General features: G+C 38.2%; 3 protein-coding genes across 7 annotated transcripts in view; 1 reads left to right on the forward strand and 2 right to left on the reverse strand.

Annotated features, from left to right (window-relative positions):
- Positions 1 to 12,114, forward strand: part of LOC124414154 (transcription factor kayak-like) — a 26,615-nt gene extending 14,501 nt beyond the window's left edge. For 2 of the 5 annotated variants that reach the window (XM_046895101.1, XM_046895100.1), the window contains exons 2-4: positions 8,066 to 8,572; positions 9,068 to 9,807; positions 10,391 to 12,114. In XM_046895101.1, the coding sequence (XP_046751057.1) occupies positions 8,066 to 8,572; positions 9,068 to 9,661 (1,101 nt within the window). In that variant the 3' untranslated portion in view covers positions 9,662 to 9,807; positions 10,391 to 12,114. Of the gene's footprint in view, positions 1 to 6,122; positions 6,137 to 6,537; positions 6,679 to 7,025; positions 7,068 to 8,065; positions 8,573 to 9,067; positions 9,808 to 10,390 lie in introns of those variants that run through there. The other 3 variants (XM_046895105.1, XM_046895103.1, XM_046895102.1) reach the window with 3 other exon arrangements.
- A 222-nt stretch (positions 12,115 to 12,336) lies between these two features.
- LOC124414149 (ribosome-releasing factor 2, mitochondrial) lies at positions 12,337 to 18,085 on the reverse strand. Its single transcript, XM_046895095.1, has 4 exons — positions 17,829 to 18,085; positions 14,777 to 16,548; positions 12,678 to 12,824; positions 12,337 to 12,563 (listed from the first exon to the last, which is right to left on the reverse strand). Exons 1-4 carry the CDS (start codon positions 17,974 to 17,976, stop codon positions 12,396 to 12,398), a joined length of 2,235 nt encoding a protein of 744 aa, XP_046751051.1. The 5' UTR covers positions 17,977 to 18,085; the 3' UTR covers positions 12,337 to 12,395.
- A 158-nt stretch (positions 18,086 to 18,243) lies between these two features.
- On the reverse strand, positions 18,244 to 19,187 carry LOC124414157 (39S ribosomal protein S18a, mitochondrial). Its single transcript, XM_046895109.1, has 4 exons — positions 19,044 to 19,187; positions 18,735 to 18,874; positions 18,527 to 18,650; positions 18,244 to 18,426 (listed from the first exon to the last, which is right to left on the reverse strand). Exons 1-4 carry the CDS (start codon positions 19,168 to 19,170, stop codon positions 18,311 to 18,313), a joined length of 507 nt encoding a protein of 168 aa, XP_046751065.1. The 5' UTR covers positions 19,171 to 19,187; the 3' UTR covers positions 18,244 to 18,310.
- Between the last annotated feature and the right edge of the window lie 817 nt (positions 19,188 to 20,004).

Here is a 20,004-nt window from a genome sequence, read left to right on the forward strand (position 1 = left end):
GTTGACGATAGTCTGCGCATCTACTCTTTGTACTTTGATGATGTACGTATAGCTTTATTTTATTTTTTTTTTTTTGTTAGTTACGTTTTTAGTTAGTTAATAGTGCGTCATTGTTGTACGGCGTTTGAGGGGGGGGGGGGGGGGGGGGAGTAGGATTAAAAACACGTTTAAAGACAAAGAGATGCGACAACAATAACAATGCGTTTTAAACGCGTTTCATTTTTATTGTTGATATATATCTATATTATTCATATCACTCGTCTATATATGCATGTGTATTTAAAATTTTCACATACATTCCGTTTCTGACTTGCGGTTATTTTTTTCTCCTATTCACCTATTATATTACTAAACTTATTTATATCGCTCGAAATGCGGCTACGAAGTTAAATCGTTATACATATTTTCTAGATTTTTCTATAATATCATTTGGTCTATTTTTCTATTCTTTTATCGCTTTTTCCTTTCACATGCACTTTGTTGTCGAGAGATCGGAATTGGATCAGGGGTGTCTTTTCTTCAAATACTTTTGTATTTCATTTGCTTTCTCTCTCGAAATTTTTTTTTTTTTATTTTTGTTTCTTTTTTTTTTCTCGTTGGCGTTTCATCTTGAAAATGATTTACGAGTCTCGTCGTCGATTTGTCATATTATGTCCCCGCATGCATGAAACGATATCTTTTGTTCCGATTTATATATATATATATAACGAACGAAACAGTCGGCAGCTGACGACGACTTGCTGCACACGTACATACATACACACACACATTACAGGCATACAAAGAATATTATCTTTGGTCCGTGGTTAACATATAATAATAATAACAATAATAATAATAATAATAATAATAATAATATTCATTATCATTTTGTACCCTGTAACAAAGATAGAGACTGTCTTTCCGTCTTTCCTGCTTTCTTTCTCTTCTTCGATCTTACAAGCATATTTCATATTCTTCGGAATTCTGTCAATTTTTTTTTTTTTTCGTTTGTTTGTTTATTTTTTTTACCAAATTTCGACTTTTTTGGACTGTTTTTGTTTTTAAATTGATTTTTTTTTCCTTTTCTCATCCACTTCTCTCTGAGATTCTATTTCTGTATGTTTTCTTCAGTTTTGCGAATGGAGTGTATGAAAGCGATGAAATGCAAGAGCGGAACTCTGATCGTTGTGTATGTAATATAATGATATCGCAAACGCGGTTAAATATAAGGAAAAACGTTGGTCGTCGTACCGCTACTGTGTTGGGCGTTTAGATAAACCGATAAGAAGCCGGTTGTTGTTGTGTTGCTTCTGCTGGATAAACTTTGTAATATTCCATACATACGTACATCCATACATGCATGCATGTATGGATATAATATCAAGTATAGTCCCCCTGTAGCTTGTAATGCTCGTCGTTTGCCGCGTATTCACAGTGAAAGAAAGAAAAAAATATATAAATAAATAAATAAATAAATGAAATGAAAAACGAATCAATTTACGTATTGCAATGATATTTTTTATACATCCTAGATTAATGAAGAAATGATTAGTCGCGCATTTCAAATACAATATTCTCTCCACCTCCACCTCCACCTCCCGAGTTATTTTCTTTTACGATACGTTATTGTAACTTGAATAATTTTCTTAAATTCGTAAATCGTATAATAAATAAAAGTATTTTGTATTTCGTATTTTGTCGTATGGTCCATGGAATACGAGGATAGTTTTTTAGATACCCGCGCACCCAACGAACGTTGGCGAAGCCTATTAGAGGTTTGAGTGGTATGCTTGAAGAAAGAATATATACGTATACTATACGTACAGTCGGGTCATATTATATTATACCTAACAGGATTTTGTTTACTGCAAAATCGACCTTGAATTTGTTTTTTTTTTTTTTTTTTTATTTTTTTTCTCTTCGTACATGTATATATACTCTTGCAACGCCTCTGTGTTCAACGAACGAGAGAAAAAAAGTGTGTGCGAAAGAGAGAGAGAGAGAGTGAGAGACAGACAGATATAATACAGACACGCTCTTGCATCGTATGCATATATGTATATATGACACACCTAGACGCGGCTTGCAGTGATGTTTATATATATATATATGTATATACATATAATACAGTATGGGTTGATTGTACCGCTGATCTTGGTACGACATTTTCGGTCATTTCCCCTCTCGCGATCCAACGCTCCCTGATATTTTATCCTTTTAGTTATTATACATATTATATCGAATATATATATAATGAATTTGAAAAGTTTGGAAAGTCCTGAATCGCGATTTTTTTTTTTTTTTTTTTTTTTTTTAATTTTATTTTGCTGGAAGTTATAAGAAAAGAATTCAAAGCTTGACGAGACTTCAAAGTAGAAAATTGTACGAAACTCAAGGCTCAATGTTCCGAAAGGGACAAAGAAGTAACTCTTGATTGCTTAGGCAATCGGTGAACGCTGCTAATCAGTTGTAAAAGGATTTAAATTTTCTAAATTATACGTAGAGATTGTGATGTAGCGATAGAAATTTGAATATATATATATCAACTCCCGTTTTTTTTTCTCCTTTTTTTCACGGATCGTCGAACAAACCGAGTCGCTTTTTTATCGTTTGGTTTTTTTTTTTTTATCGCTGCATCGAATCCTTTATCTTTTTCTTTCTTTGTCCGTTGCACTTGCGCGTTATGTCTATATACATATATATATATATATATATATATATGTATATCTGTATACACACAATAATAATATTTTTAAGGATATCGAACGCGCAAACTATGTACATACATACATACATTATTATGATTATAACATATGTGTATAGATATACACACGTAGAATAATAGTCGTTGAAGAAAGAGATGATATACATATATGTATATGCTGCAGTTTGTTACGTATGCGAACGGAAGAAAAGTTTTTCTTATCTCTGCAGGTATATACCTAACGTATGATGTTATAACCTAACTTAGGTAGGTATGTGTTTAAACGATAAATTGTTACAGATAAACTTGATGTATGTGTACGTATTACGGTGTAGAGTAAAAAGTGTTGGATCGGATTGATTGATTGCTTTTTAGTGTCAGCTGCGCATTCGTTTCTAACCGAACCTAATCTGGTCTGCGCAAATCCACGTATATATGTATATATATGTATGTTCAATATACCTGACACAGATAGATAATAGATGATATATATTTTTCGGTTATGTTGCTCGAACGCGGACAAATGATAGATAAAAATAAAAAATGTCGATTTAATTACAATTTTTTTTTTCCTCTTAAATGAGACAGATTTAGACGATATCAGATATGCACTTTCGTAAAATCCGATCACGTTGAGGTTAATAAGGTTATCTTTGTTTAGATTGATTTTGAGGAGGAAAAACTGTTTGAAATTCGGTAAATCGTTAGAAAAGAAAACTTGATTTATATTTTTGTAAAATTTTAGTTGGTTAAAAATTTTTATTGTAGAAATAAGATGACGATGATTTTTTTCCTCTGAATGGTTCTTTGGCGATGGTTTTAATAACTTTTTAAACTCGTCGATATTCGAGTTTAATCACTATAGTCTATAATGTGTACGTGATGTTATTATATCGTACGGTTGATACAAATCTTCCTCGCCAACTTCAGTGGGTTGTAATTTTTTTACGATGTAAGAAACGTCGATCCTAACGAAGTGAATTTTTTCGTCTATTATGCAGCCTCTTTCGAACGTATTTATCCACACACGTTACTACATGCACATCTATACCTCCATACACGTGCCCCGGCACACAATGGATGCGTAAAAATAATATTTTCACGTTTTACATACCGCAGGAATGCATACACGCGATACACGCATGTCGTTAAATATTCATATATATGTATACATACATACATATATATATATATATATATATATTTATCAGGTCTACACGGCAGGCACCGACAGGCACAAACTACCACGTATAGGTATATGTCGCGTCTGGTAAAGTATCGGATGCAACTACGCATATGTGTGTATGGATGGATGGATGGATGTAGATGCGCGATGAGGAAAAACCCCGCAGTTTGCTTGCGCGGACGACTGACAATGGTCAAGTTCTCTGTTTCTCTATCTTCATCCCTCTTTTCATATTTTTCTCTATCTTTTTCTCTCGATGACGTTTTTCCTCGACGGATTATATACATGTGCAAATATGCTTGCGCATTTATTATTTTTCTTTTTATACTTATTGAGAAAATTTCTGCGCTATTATTTTCTTGTGACGAAGTGTAGAAAAGAAAAAGAGATAAAATCAATTTTACATGTCAAGTTTTTACAGAGTATCAAAGTCTTCTTTTTATGCCGTGTAATAGTTCTGCCTTTACCGACCGAGCGAACTCATCCGTTGTAAGATATCCGTTGAAACGGGGAATAACGACACGTTCCTAAAAGCACACATTTCTTGGGATATGAGTAACCTTTCTCGATTCCGCTGCTAAAAAGGTCGTTTGTTTATTTGATATAGGAAGAAAACGGATTAGTTCGCTCGGTCGGTAAAGGTAGGACTGCTGCATCGCGATCAGGTACAGAGAATCACGTCAGACATTTTCGGACTGTGTGTGAGTCTGTCTGTGTTGAATTATCTTTGGCTCAATCGACGCGTCTTTGTTTCACTTAGAACTGATTAGATCTTCGGTCTGATCAGTGGCGGTAGTTTACAAGTTATTAGAACGAATACATTAAAGAATTGAAAATAGTAAACGATTTTATCCTCGAGATGGATTGACGGACTTTCATGAGTTTAGGAAATTTTCTTTGTCTAGAAGTGATTAAATTTTGCATCTCATTTGTCACGTTGTTTTCAAGTTATCTTAATTTTACAAACGTTGAGAAAAAAACAACAATTTCATGGATCAACGGATTTCTAGGCTTTTCAGTCTAAATCGAAGTGACTCTTCTTTTTATCTAAGACTGACTCGAAATTTTGGATTTCGTTTGTCTAACAGTTTTCAAGTCGTTTGAATAAAAGAAAATTTTTGAAAAAATTGAAATTCCAATTGTTGATGTATTACGATTTCAAAATGCATTTCAGCGGCAAGTTTATATGCTTGTCCATCAAAGTCAGCCAAATCAATTTTTTTTTTCTGGGATTGGTGTCTGCCCCCCCCCCCCCCCCCCCCCCCACTTAATTCAAACGTAATAAGTAAAAAGAAATATATCTCCCGTTAGAGTTGTTCATTTCAAACAGATAAAGATAATAGCGATAATTCGGAGAGAAGGATGAAAAAGAGGAAGCAAATTAAAGGGAGTACGAAGCTTAAAATAATTGATCTGCTGAAGTTAGTAACTGTGAGCGTAACGAAAGATCATTCGGCGAAAAAAAGTCACTATTTTGCAATTTTATAGTAACATCGAAGTATCTCGAAATTCTTCAACCATGAAAATTTCTTCTTCCTTGGTATTACAACTTACTGCAAGTAAGTCTATTACTTGTGGAGGTTGGCCCACGGGGGGGGGGGGGGGGGGGGACTTTGCGTCTGCGTGTGTGTGTGTGGAAAATTCGGAAAGTTATTTTCGTCCACCACGAAATGCTTGGCTAGCGCGAACAGCGAGAAGAAGAGAGCGTCTTTATATGCATACCTATATGTGTATGTAAAAGTTTGGTAGTGGTAGTTGGTGGTGGTGGTAGTGGTGGGTAGTAGAAGGTAAAAGCGTTGCGAGATCCTCGTCGTCGACGTCGCTGCTGCTGCTGCTGCTGTTGTTGGTGGTGCTGGTGGTGGTGGTGGTGGTGGTGGTGATGATGTTGCCGCTTCGACGTCGTCGACGTCGACGGCGATTTTTGGCTACATAACCCACGGTCGGGGGGTTTCAGTTTTATAGAGGCAGGCGTCGACGGAAGACGGTAGTAGTTAGCTTTTAATAATATATAGATATCTCTATATATACATACCTTACATCTCGAGGATATACATATAAGAGTAAGAAGAGTATAAGAACAAGAAGAGAGGAGAAAAAGGAGAAGAGAAGGAAGAAGAGGAAAAAGAGGAAGACCGTCTCCGCTGATCTATTATAACTCGCGGTTCCGTCGTTACGCCTCGCGTAATATTCGCACGACGATAAAAAAGAAAAAAAAACAACAACAACAACAACAAGAAAAACTAAACGAACGAACGATCTGTAATTTATTTGATTTGTATATTTATTCTTCATTTTTTTTTTTTTTTTTTTTTTTTTTTTACCATTCGAAACTTCCTCCTCGTATACAATTACGAAAGCATTATTGAGCAATCTTGTTAGTCGGAAATAGTAAATATTTTACCGTTTCTTTCCTTATCATCATTATCTTTATCTTTATTGGAGTCAATTCTATTATTGTGTTTTTTCATTGGTATTATTTTCACTGTTATTTATTAATTAATATTTTTTTTTTCGCGTGAGTGTTTTTTTTTATTTTCATTTTTCAACGAACTCGTATAATATACATATACATATGCATATGTATATACGTATATTGTACAACGAGGAAGATAATGTTACAGTATTGTAACAGTTGAAAGAAACAAAAAGAAAAAGGAAAACGAACCTTATATATAATATATATTCATTTGTATAATATATAAATCGAATTTAACTTGAACAAATATAAAAAAAATCGAAGAAAATGGCCGCCATGGATCCGGTTGACATCGCAAATTTTCTTGCTCAGGAACTCTTCTATCATCAGGTATAACGACAATTGTATAAAATAAGGACGGTAATAAAGATTACGACGACGACGATGATTACGATGATGATGACGATGATGATGATGAATAGAGTTTGGAACGAAAGAATAAAGTGATACGCACTAAAAATAAATGCGTAAACTCGGCACAAACGTCGTGCATAGATATAAATTAACTAAACGAAATGAACGCGGAGAGAGAGAAAGAGTGATTGAGAGAGCGGGGAAATTTTGCATGATCAGTGAATTGCAAAAACAAAGATATTATGGTGCAAAACGAGTGAGATTGAAAGAGGGGAGGAGAGATGTTAGTTTCTCCTTCGTTTCGGAGGCAGAAAATTACAAGTCTAGTCGAAGCATGGATGTACCTACCAACATATATTTACAACGTATGCGGCAGTGTGTGTGAGTGTGTATTTATAGAGAGAGAGAGAGCGAGAGGAGAGAAACAGTTGGAGGTATATAACGCATTTGCGCGACTTCTGTTTTACTTTGCTCCTTCGCAAACGTATCCCTCCTTTTGCTGTGTTTGGGAAGATTTCTGCTATTGGATTTCGAACGTTCGAGGATCTTGTTGGGGAAGAATAAATGAAAATATAAGGAAACCAACAATAAGGCTGACGTGAAATGAATAAGAATTTTAAGAATCGGCGCTTGGTTATTTCTTTTTTCTTCTTGCCTCCCTCTTTTCCTTTCTCAAAAGGAATCGAGTGAAAAAGTAAACGCTAATCAAGTAGCGAGTCTTTTTGGTATTATTATTATTATCATTATTATCATCATTATTATCATCATTATCATCATCATTATTATGATTATACACACGTTTAAAACGTTGGAATGGTTGGGTAATTTTCGGAACATGATATTATGCATGGGCGAAGCAGCAATTCGTGGTATGTAATACAGCCGTTCGTTTCCAGGAGACGTTCAATTGAAATAACGTCAATGATAAATTTAACATCCGTATGCGATTGTGCGTATTTATATGGATGCATGTACGTATGTATGTATGCTTTTGGTCGGTTGATAACTTATCTTTATACGTGCTGCACGTACACAGTTTATATCTGCTGTATACACATATTCATAATAACAATAACAACAACAACAATAATAATAATAATAAAGTGATGCGCGCATCACTGATACATTTTTTACTCACTCTTAACTTTGGGATATGGTTATTGTAATGTATAACAATGTATGCATTGTTGAAATGATAATTGATTTGAAGAAAGAAAAAAAAAAAAAAAAAAGAATGAGGAGAGCGAGGATAGATTTAATACTTTATTGAAAGGACGGGAAAAATATGTTGTCATTGAATTATCTCATTCGCCAATCGAACCGTCAATTTATTAAAATTAATATTTTTCCTTTTTTATTCCAGCTCGTATCGCTCGACGGTCTTCACAGCGGAGTACCGACAAGAACAACACCAACGCTTACACCTACAACGCTGCGCAGCATAGAGCAAACGTTTTTGGAACTCACAAGCGAGTCTGCATCTCACAGCCGAGAGGCTGGATTTGTACCGCCTTTGGTAGAACCTTCGCAGCCGACGCCGGCCCAAACTCAAAACCCGGGTCATCACCACAACAACAATAACAACAACAACAACAACAACAACAACCATAATCATCAGCAAGTAAACGCCAACGGCCTGCTTGTTCCTGTTGTCGATAATCAACAACAGTCTCAGACTCAGACGAGTAACAACCAGTCACCGAATCAGCCGCAACAGACAAGGCGCAACATGGGTGGACGAAGGCCCACTAGGACCGTCGGCATGAGTCCTGAAGAGGAGGAACGGCGACAGGTCAGGCGCGAGAGGAACAAAATGGCAGCAGCCAGGTGCCGCAAGCGGAGGATGGATCACACCAATGCCCTTCTTGAGGTAAGAGCAACGCTCGCTGTCTTCCAAATATTTTTTCTATTGCGGTCGATGAAAATTTTTTTCGCACACTCTGCCTATCCATGCTTCTCGGTATCGCAAGCAAATTTTATCTTCGACGGTATAAATTTACTTCTGGATTTACTCAACTTTTGAAGTTTGTTGTTTCCTGAATGTATCCTTTTTTTTTTTACACTCAAGAGTCTAATCTAATTTGAGTCCATTCTAAAAAAAAGATTCACACTTGGACTAATCACTCTGCACAGAGAAGTAGAGAAACGAATCGGTGGTTTTGCGTACGACTGATAAATCTCTGTGGTGAAATGAGTCAGTTTCCTACTTTGGAATGAGAATATATTACAGTCATACAGATGGCTTAGAGGCACCGATGACAAGTACGTGTATATTTAGAGAAAAAAAAAAAAAACACTAATAATAATGAATAAATAAAGAAAACACACAATCTCATGGTCGTTTATCTTTTTCCTTCTATTATAGGAAACCGAGGGCTTGGAGCAAAAGAGGCAGAATCTACAGGACGAGATAACGCAGCTCAGACAAGCCAAGGATGAACTGGAGTTCATACTGGAAGCGCACAGGGCTGTTTGTCGTTTGAGAGCCTCTTCGCCGCCGGACGTAAAGCCGGATATAAAACCGATCGAACTGCAGCCTTCGCAGCAACATCAACATCAACAGCAGCAACATCAGCAACAACAGCAACAACAACAACAACAGAGCGACAATGATTTTGCGGAACCTATTCCCAGGGCGGCCATAGCGACGGGGAAGCCGAACAGACCGAATTCCCTACCGATATTCAACGAGCCTAAGGAGAGACCCGACAGCCTGCAATTCAAGACTGTAGAAACACCGGCCTTTATGAAAACCGTACCCGAAGTTGCCGGCGTGCCGATAACGACACCCTCCAGTGGCATACCATTCAATTTTGAGTCGTTGATGGAGGGAGGAACCGGACTTACGCCTGTTTCTACTCCCCTCATTCCGTCGTGCTCTTCCCAACAGAGGAGCAACCTTTCCGCCGTCGATCTCAGTTCCCCTGACGCCAATCCACCGAAGTTGGTCAGCTTGTGACGCCAGGCCGACGACGATAACAACCAAAACGACTCTCGGATTGACGACGAGGACTACACGTCGGATTACGATAACGACGCCGAGTCACGCGAGGATTGATCATCTTATAATAACGAAGATTTATTCTTCCCGTGATTTATTTTAATGTGTGTGTCTATTTTTTTTTTTTTTCATTTTTTTTTATTTTTTTTTATCTTTTCTCAGAATAGAATCGAATTTTAATCGCGTTGCAAGTGTTGGTCCGTAATACGATTCGGATATTGAAAGATTAATAGAAAGAAGAAGAAAAAGAAAAAGAAATAAAAAGTTGAAGGAAAAGTCGAAGAGAACGAGGCTCAGTTTTTATCTTTGAATTCGATTTTGCATAACGTGTCTTAGAAACGAGAGAGAGGACTGAAGATATTAAGAAGCCGCTCAAAAATCTTGGCTTAAATTATTATCCCCCCCCCCCCCCCCCCCCCCACCCTACCCCACCATTCGATTTCTGTTCGATATACATACGATCACATGTATTATTTTCTCCGACAAAGGTAGATTGACAGATAAATCAATACTTAGATGAATAGATGAGTAGATAAACAAACGGAGAAAAAGAAAATTGCGCTCAGACCCAATTTTTGCCCGAATTTCGTATCTTTTGTGCTTATTTTATTTTATTTTTTTATTTTTTATCCATTATCGAGCCAAATGACAGTAGATACAGTTTTATTATCGCCGCGTATCCTGTAGTTTATCGTTTGGTTTCACTTTTTTCGAAATTGTAACTTGGTGCTTGAAAACACCATGTTCGAATCCAAATAAAATATTTAAAAAGAAAAGTAGATATTCGCCGTGTGGCGGTATTTTCCCTAGAGAAAAAAAATCTAACGGAAACACGTGTTTATAAGCGAGTGATAATACGATAATATAATATAATATAATATAATATAATGATAATTGTAATTATAATTATAATTATAATTATTGAAGGATTTAAAACAAACTAGAGGTTAATAGTAATATTATTGTTAACGATAACAATATTGAATATTATATATGTATCTATGGTATAAGTGAGGAAGAATGCTGAATTTTTATATTTTATGAAATATGTAATGTACATGTAAACATGTATAGATATTCGACACACCGTATTATACTATATGTGTATATGTTTATGTATATGTGCAGGCAGACGCGACGAAAGTTTTGAATAATGTATTAGTCCAGTATATTATATAAATATGATAAACGCGTTTTAAGCTCAAGCATTGGCCATCACCCTTGAATCTAGGTTAAAAGTAGAATGAACGAAAGTAAGAAAACTAGAGCGACAATTTTGTAAAGCAAAAAAATGTGATGTAATATCGTTCTCTTCTCTTTTTCGATCATTCGAATTGTGTATAAACACCATTGCATTGCGTTAAATTATAATACGAGATATGCTCACGCTCATCCCTCGAAATTGTTCCAATTTTTATACATATTTTATATGTATAAAGAGAATGCCAATAATTTTGCGTAATATATAATTAAATATACGTTATATCTTATACTTATATGTTCAGAATAGAACTCAATGGAACGAGAGAAATGAAAAGAGAAACGCATGACGTGTGTGAAATCGAAGAAATTAGATGATTGGGGGTGAAAAAAGGGGGGTCGTGAAGATTTTCTTTTTTTTTTTCTTTCAACCTCTACAGGTGCTGTAAAATAACCGCAATATCATAAGACTGCCATGCCTTGATCTATATACTATACATATGTAAATTTATTTTGACATACAATATAAATCCAGATCTCTAAATCGTTTCTTTTTTCTTTCTATTAACAATTTTTCTTCGATCATTCACCGTCCTGTTCCAAAGTTTCTCGGCAGTATCTGCCAAATATGCAGAATATTTTAAGAGGAAAGAGAAAACGCTACCAGCAACCCGAACATGCCTCAATAAATATTTGTACGATAATAATAATAATAATAATAATTAGACACGATAATTACCTATTAATAATAGTAATGTTTAAAAGTAATCCCTCCATGTATTAATATACTTGTGTACACACGATACCATTTACGATTTGTATAGAGATATTTTCTGTAGAGAAGGAGGAAAAAATGTTTAAAGAAAGGAAAAGAAGAAGAGAAGAAACGAATTGAACCTTTCTTTGGATTTTTTCTTTTTTTATTCAATAGTACGCTGATCACTTTTAGCAATATTGTATTATTAATATATTTATATCCTGATTGACGGAACGTGTGCGAATTGTGGTCGGAGACTCGGAAACTAGTTAACCCCCCCCCCTTGCAATATTATTAATTGTGCACAGTATTCCCTGATTGTATATTATTATCTGGTATAAACGTAGATGTAATTTTAATTCGTCTCCCTAAAAGTTCCGCAATTTCACACGATCATAACGTGAGCGCATGCTTCACGATTTGTCTTGTATCCCCTGAATCGCCTGTTTTTTTTTGTTTTTTTTTGAAAGGAAAAAAGAAAGAATAAAAAAAAAAAGAAGAAAATTGTACACACCATTGACGATGCAATATATTTTTGTTTAGTTTATCGCGTTTGCAATGTATTATTTTCTTTTTCGCACTTTTCACCTCGTCCTTATCAAATTTTCCTTAAATCTAACAGGTGAATACTATTAACAATATTGTCATAAGTTTTTTTTTTTTTTTTTAGATTTATTCACGTATGTTGCATAAGTTACTATTTATACGAAATTAATTTATTTGAACTACTCATTATTAGTATGCAAATCCCGTAACACGTTCTATTGCCTGGCGTTCCTCGAGCGCTCCCATCTCTTTGTAATGATTAAATTCTATGGAAAATGATCCTGCGCCTGACGTTAATGTTCTCAGGTGCCTCGAGTATCCAAGCAATTCTGACAAAGGTGTCAGGGCGTAGACGATCTGTAAAATTAGAAGGTTTGTTTGTTACGTGTAATTTGTAACTTGTTTTAGTATGAAAAATAATCATTCTCTCATGTTGAAATTAGTCTTTATTTTTCAACAGATCAATGTTACCTTGCTTCGACCACGAGATCCGATCTGTTGTATTTGTGCTCTGCGTCTAGACAGGTCTGATATGACGAGGGATACCGTCTCTTCAGATGTCACTACTTCGAGCTGCATTATTGGCTCCAGAAGCGACGTTCCTCCTGTTCGCAGGAGCTGTAAAATTGGCAATTGAAATCGACTTGATACATTTTACGGACGAGCTAATCGTTCCATTGATTGCTGGGAGGTAGACCAGCTCACAAAAAAAGACAAGATCAAGCTAAAGATGTGAATGATGGAAATGTGAGTGAATGGCGCGGTTCAAGAAGAGCAAAATTTTTGTTTCATCATCACGACCAATCGTTATATTTTGAAGATTTGTTTTCGATAGAAAATTTCTTGTTCTTAGCAGTACTGTATCGGTATAAATTTGGAAATACGGCAAGAGACATGACAAGCTGTCTGAATGGTATCGTCCGGCTACCTTTCTCTACTCTACAGCATCAGCGACAAGCCGCTGGAATATTGGTGCAAGCGACACTCGCAGACCGGAAGAGTTCGCAAGACATTGGATTCAGATCTTCTGGAAAATGTAAGTCAGCCTCACTTGAACGGTTCTTCTAACAAGTAATGAGACGACTCGTTTGATTTAAAAAGAAAAAGAAAAAAAAAAAAAAAAAAAACATTACACAGATCGTGGAACTGCAGGATTTGGAGAAATCGAGCAATGGAAACACGTTTATCGGATGTCCAGCTTCTCCAGAGCAATTGCTTGACATCCGTCTTCCGTTTCTCGTTATTGTCATCAAGAATATGAACGTCGAGTGCTGTTTTCAAGTCCAGGTAATTCGGCTGACAAGCTTTTAAATCTTGATTAGAGACTCTACATTACAGAGGCCGTTTTATACCCACTCAGATTATCGACACAAACGAAATCAGACATCATTTCCACTTCTCCAGTGAGGGCTTCGAGAACAACGGGAGCGTAAGAGTACCTGTGATCAGTCGAGTCCACGTGAAGCTCCAGCCTGGATGGAACCGCCTTGAAATCAACCTCGAAGACCTGACAAGGAGGGCCTTCAACTCGGGGTACAAGGCGACTCAGAGGTTGGCGATATTCGCCAATTGTAGACTGCGGAGGATTTACTTCATCGACAAACACTACGCTGACATGGAAATATCACCCGAACTCTGTCAGGCGTTTTTTCACCACTACATGCTGAAGTGGGGAATACATCTGAAGGAAGTTACGACGAAGAGGAGCGAGCCAAACGAGCCTGTGGATCTGATTCGTTCCCACTTTCTGAGAGACATACAGATCAAGTCGGGAAAATTGATAAACGACTTTTTCGGCAAGACGAACACCAGCCTATCTAAAATTCTAGATTTTAAGAACAAGATGAGGCTCATGCTGTTCGCTATTCCCAGACTCGGAGGGTCTCGGATGCGTTCCGTGACTGCACAGGGTCGAGAGAGGCGGAAATTGCACAGGAGTCATGCCCACAGTTGCGGCTACTCTTTGTCACCAACCGGAAACAGGACCAGATCCAATGACGACAAGATGGATAACATCAACGACACGCAAAATCAATTCGTGCATAGAGAGGCTGACAATGAGCCAAACTTTGGGCTGGACGTTTGGAAATCCCGATACGAAACTCCAGGGGACACAATAAAACAAGTGAACGAAATCGTGCAGCCAGTAGTGATTCCTAAATGGAGCCTCAAGAAGTCTCGAAGACGTAAAGAAGCCGTTACAAAAATTTTTCAAGAGTCACAACGCGGTGATAAAGTCCCTGTAACATCTGGCAAAGTGGGATCAGTCAAGTCCGTTGTCAAAAGTACAATTAATTGCGGGAATCGAAAAAAGGATGAAAGGTTTTACAACGCCGTGAGAAGTCTGGAGGTGACGTTGAACGAGATGCGAGTGATGTCCGAGGTGGAAAAATCCGGGAGGCAGAATGGCCTGCGAAAGAAATCTGAGATGAAGAAAAACAAGACTGAGACGGCGAAAAAAGGGTCCAGAAAACCGAAGTCGCTGTCGAAGGTGTCGAACGACGGTGAACGCATAAGGATTCCGGCAAAAATGGAATAAAATACTTCCGTCATACTCGCAGTGTGTTTACCTTCTGTACGCACTGCGTGATCGTTGCAGACACCATGGTACTCGAAGTTCCTTTCCCTATCTCAAGCCAATGAAGAGTTACTCCGACGTTAATGACAGGACAGCTAAGTTTTGGTCCGATGTTCAAAGCCGCGTTTACCCCTCTCTTCACGTGCTGCAATGTCCTGAGACTTATTGCGCTGGTGTGTGCAACGCAGTCAGGACTTTTGTCCAGCTTCAGGATATCCGCGCCCTTGTAGTTCGGCTCGATACTCATCGTCGTCTGTACGCTGTGATTGGTCGAGCCGATCCTGTGGCTTGTCACGTGAGTATCCTTCACCGCGGTCTGCAGGGTTTCCTTGTAGGCTATCTGCAAGGGTCCCAGGTCAACGTCTATCTTGAACTCTGATCTTATCCTTTCAGCGATAATCTCCAGATGCAATTCCCCCATGCCCGATAGCACCGTCTGTCCCGTCTCGGCGTCTTGGGTTACTCTCAAGCTGGGATCCTCCCTCTGAAGTTTCTCCAAAGCGATGTCAAGGGGAACTTGATAAGAGATCGAAGGGGGTTCGATCGAGCAGAAGAACACAGGGTTCGGTACCCTGGCACCGGTTCCAAAGAGACTCTGGACGTCCTCGTCGGTCGCGTTTTGCTGCTTTTGCATTGCTTTTTTGGCCTGATTAGCTGCGACCGCGCTGGTCGTGAGCAAGTCTCCGGCTGTGGTGAGCTTCAGACCGGAAACAGCGGCGATGTTTCCACGCTGTAACGTCGCGATTTCGCTGTACTCGTCCGCGTGAGCCTCGTACAACTTCCCGCACTGCTCTGTATTCTCCTTCTGAACATTGAAGACCCTTTGACCCTGCTTGAAGGCGCCCGAGTAAATCCTGAGGAAAGTAAGCGCCCCTTTATGCTTGTCGTGGACCACCTTAAACGCCCTGGCGGCCAGGTTCTCGCCAAAACAGCGAAACTGTTTTACTGCGGAATTTGACTCCGGCGATGGGAGATACAGTATCACTCCGTCCATCAGCAGCTGAACCCCGACGTTCTTGTAGGAACTTCCGAGCAGCAGCGGAACTCCTGTGCCAGCTATCGTGCACCTCCTCATAGATTCCATCAATATCTGGGCCGGTATTTTGTCCAGCGATTCCTGCTCGATCACCAATTCGGCCAGTCTGTCATCCACGCCCGACAATTTATCGGTAAGTCTGGATCTCGCCGCCATGGCGCGTTCCCATATACTGCCATCTTTCTCCTCCGTTAATTCGACCCTCTGATACTTCTTGCCTTCGTTCTGTTTTTCGAAGGTCAGCAACTGCGTCGTCAGCACGTCGACGATGCCCGTCAGACCGGAGCTGTCCTGGATAGGAATTTGGGCGGGAAGAGCCGTCACCTCCAGCTTGGACTCAACGGAACTGATGCAGTAGTCGAAGTTTGCGTCCAAGCGATCCATCTTGTTGGCGTAGATTATCCTCGGCAACGCGTAGCGGTCCGCCTGCCTCCAGACGGTCAAAGTTTGCGCCTCGACGCCCGCCGAACCATCCAGCACCACCACCGCACCGTCCATGACACTGAGGCTCTGCTCCACCTCCATCGTGAAGTCAATGTGACCCGGGGTGTCGATGAGGTTGAATCTGTGATCCTTCCAGCCGAAGGTCACCGCCGCAGACGTTATCGTTATGCCTCGCTCACGTTCCTGGTCCATGTAATCCGTCACCGTGTTACCGTGATGAACCTCACCCATGTTACCGATCGTTCCAGAGTAGAAGAGCATCCGCTCGGTCGTCGTTGTCTTTCCTGGATTACATTTCAATCGGGTGAGTACATTTATTTGCAATTTTTATGTCTGGGCTAGGCGGAAAAAAGATCCTTCGAAAAATTTCCGTTACACGGACATAGATACGTACGGAAATTGTGCTAATAACTGTATAAAATCAGTTTTTTGTCTGTTTCTTCACAGTTGTTGACACATTTTTTCTACGATTCTATCCGCATCTAATGGAATTTTTACCAGGGAGTTTTGAATTGTTGGTAAAGATTTTATTAGTTCAAACGCTTTATTTGGATGTTATTAACAAATCTGTGGTCTCTTCCTTCCCCAAGAGCCGCTCTGAACCATGTGATGGTGACAAGGTACAAGGTATTACAACAATATCTCGTTTCCTTAACGCTATAGAGCAAAATAGTTCCGTATAAAATTAAAGGTGACGATGCAATTATTTATGGAATCACGTATGGGATAACCATAGATACAGACATGAAAAATTAATAAATTAGAATAAATATGTTGTCACATAGTATCAGGATAATGAGTATTCATATGCTGTACCCTCAGCTGCAACCAGATCAGTGTTTCTGATGCGTGAAACTTTCTTTTCATTGAATGAGTCCAGTCTTCCTTTGGAATCTTCATAATCTCATCTTTAAAAGTGAGACTTCGGACGAGCCTAGTGGACTTACGTTTATCTTGGTGCATTTTTTTTTCTTTTGCTAAAAATTGCTCGGAAGCAGCTCTCGCACAAAATGGGCACTCAGTTTTCCATTCAAATGGAAAGTTTGGTACATTTTTTGCCATGAGTGCTATCAACAATTGAAATGAGATTAATTTTAAACAATCATAATAAATAATAAAATATTTTTATCGTATTGTGCTTCCACACGAATATTGATTCACATTTTCTAAGGTAAGTAAAACGTAGAATTTGGCAAGTACAATGGATATTTGCTGCGCTTGTCGAAATTTGTCAACTTGGCGTGGCTGTTGTTGCAAAAGTAAAGGTCCTACCGAGATTACTTATACAATCTTATTTGCAGAGAGTTTTGTCACCTTCAATTTTGTATTCAGGTATTTCGCTTCACATTGTTGACAAAATGGGACATTGATGTGAAATTAATTTTTTCTATCTTTTCATTATCACAGAGTTCAGAGCTGATCTCGGGGGAGGGGGAAAGGTGTGAAATCTTGTTAATAATATCCAAATGACACGTTCGAAACAATAAAAACCTTTACCAGCAGTTTTTAACACTTCTGGTCAATTTCATCGCCTTGTCAACTGGCCTTTTAATTGTAAGCTTACCGGCATCGATGTGCGCCAGGATCCCGATGTTTCGCACCCTCGAAAGGTCGACTTCATTTTTCTCGGAATGTTTTACGTGACTCTCTGTATTCAGCGATCGTTGACGAAACTTGCACCATGTTTCTTTCAGCAACTTACGCCTCAGCATCTTTCTTGAATAATCATTTATGCAATGACGCGAGGCATAAATCAAGCGATGCTTCGATCGCGTTCAAGTTGGAATAGGTTATGTTTAGACATCAAGGTTTTAGGTTAGATTGATTCGTAGAAATTGGCAGGTGAGCAGATGGCTGCAAATTCCCTCTTTCTCAACAGTAAGAGAAACTAATTGTCAGTTTTTTCAAGTAATTGAATAATCTAAATAATTTCCCCTCTGATAGCTAATCAGTCTCATAATGAGACTTAAAATCAGTCGTTTATAAGATGGTGATTTATTTATTTTACACACTAAATACATGTACATAACTAAAGGGTTTTATAAATTACACAAATTTTGTCCAGATCGTATTTTCGTCGAAATAAGTGTTGAATTTCTTCCAATCTTTTCTACGCTTTGGATCTCGTTTGCTATTGGCCGGAGCAATGTTTGGCATCAGTCCTGCAAAAGTAAGAAGAAATAATGCGACAGATAACAAATGATCTTACAATTTGAAAAATTCTTTGAGTAAATTAGATCCGAAGACATTGCGATAGCTCACCTGCTTTCTGGGCCATTGCTACCATTGTTCCTATTCTTTTCTGCTGAGTTTTACACAGGCCAGTTACTCTGCGAGGTAGCATGCAACCATCTGACCGTAGGAATTGGCTAAGAATTAAAACATCCTGAAACAAAATTGGGATATAGTGATACGTGCATTTTTTTAACGAATATAATGTTGAGAAAAATTGTGGAATAAATCTTATCACCGTATGCTTCACATCTAGACCGGCAGCACAAACAGGACAAGCTCCGGTAGGTGCTGTGTTTTTGACGAGCAAAGGTACCCTTGAGGAGGAAATGGTTACACCTTCAACTATCAGATTTTTCCCTTCTCTCGTTTCTCTTACTGTAGAAAAAAAACTAAATTATTATATAAATATAGGATCAGCAGCTAAGCAGTATTCATCTGTTTTTGGAAGTAATACAGGTTAGGTAAACGGATAAATCTTGATTTCCGATTCCAGGTTTCGAGAATAAGAAAAGGGGGTAAGGAGCGATTAGAATGGAGTACTAACTTTCTTTAATTCTCAACGCCGAGGAAAGACTTATGCATCTTCTTGATTCTTGGGAGAAGATTGCTCTCCCAATATTTACGGTGAGATGACGGAGAGCAGCCATGTCTTGCAGTTGCAATCTAATCATTGGTGCAAAACATTACCACCTGAAGTAAGTCCGAGACCAAAAGTTGGTAGAACTTTTCACTTTTCCCCCACGTTTGTTGGTAACACAATTTTCTTACAGCGCACTCTCGAGGTGGAGGGTGTAGGAGTTTGCTGCATTATTGACTCTACGTAACTCGTTCGTACCGACATTCGTGGCAGTCTGCACGCAGGAGTAAGTAGTGTCGGTATAGTCAGGGAGAATGGGAGGCAGCTTGGAACCGAGTCAGTACACTTTTGGGCTGCATGGAGAATGGTGTGAGGAAATGTTTGTGGTAAGAAAGAATTATGCATACTGTAGAGTCGCTGGAAAACGTGGATTAAAACTTAAGTCCGAAAATCAAAGCGTTTCTAATTATTATTTATGGAATTTCACAACTTTTGATCCCGACAAGTTCTATGCGTTTTTTCAAATTCCTGAGTGTTCGTTGAATCGAGAAAAAGTCCTGTGGATCAATTTTGACACGCATAATTTTTGCTTTAAAATTGCGATAGTAGTAATTAAGTTGGACTGCACTGTAACAGTAAAAATTGATCTATTTATTTATTAAATCCAGTAAATATTACTAATACAATGGATTCAGATGTACTCAAATACAGTGCATAGAGTAATCCCGGAGAGGTAAAATTATTATCAATTATTGCTAGAAACAAATTGGTGATCTTGTCAAGTGCGTTAGTTATTCGACAATTTTTAATAAAGCGAAATTGTTTAGTTGATAAGATTTTACAATAATTTGAAGAGGTAAGAATTCTGTTGCAAGGAATAGTTTTTTCAAATATTTTAGCAATATTGGAAATCAGAGATATTTCTTTG

The sequence above is a fragment of the Diprion similis genome, chromosome 13, assembly GCF_021155765.1.
Source record: "Diprion similis isolate iyDipSimi1 chromosome 13, iyDipSimi1.1, whole genome shotgun sequence".
NCBI lineage: Eukaryota > Metazoa > Arthropoda > Insecta > Hymenoptera > Diprionidae > Diprion > Diprion similis.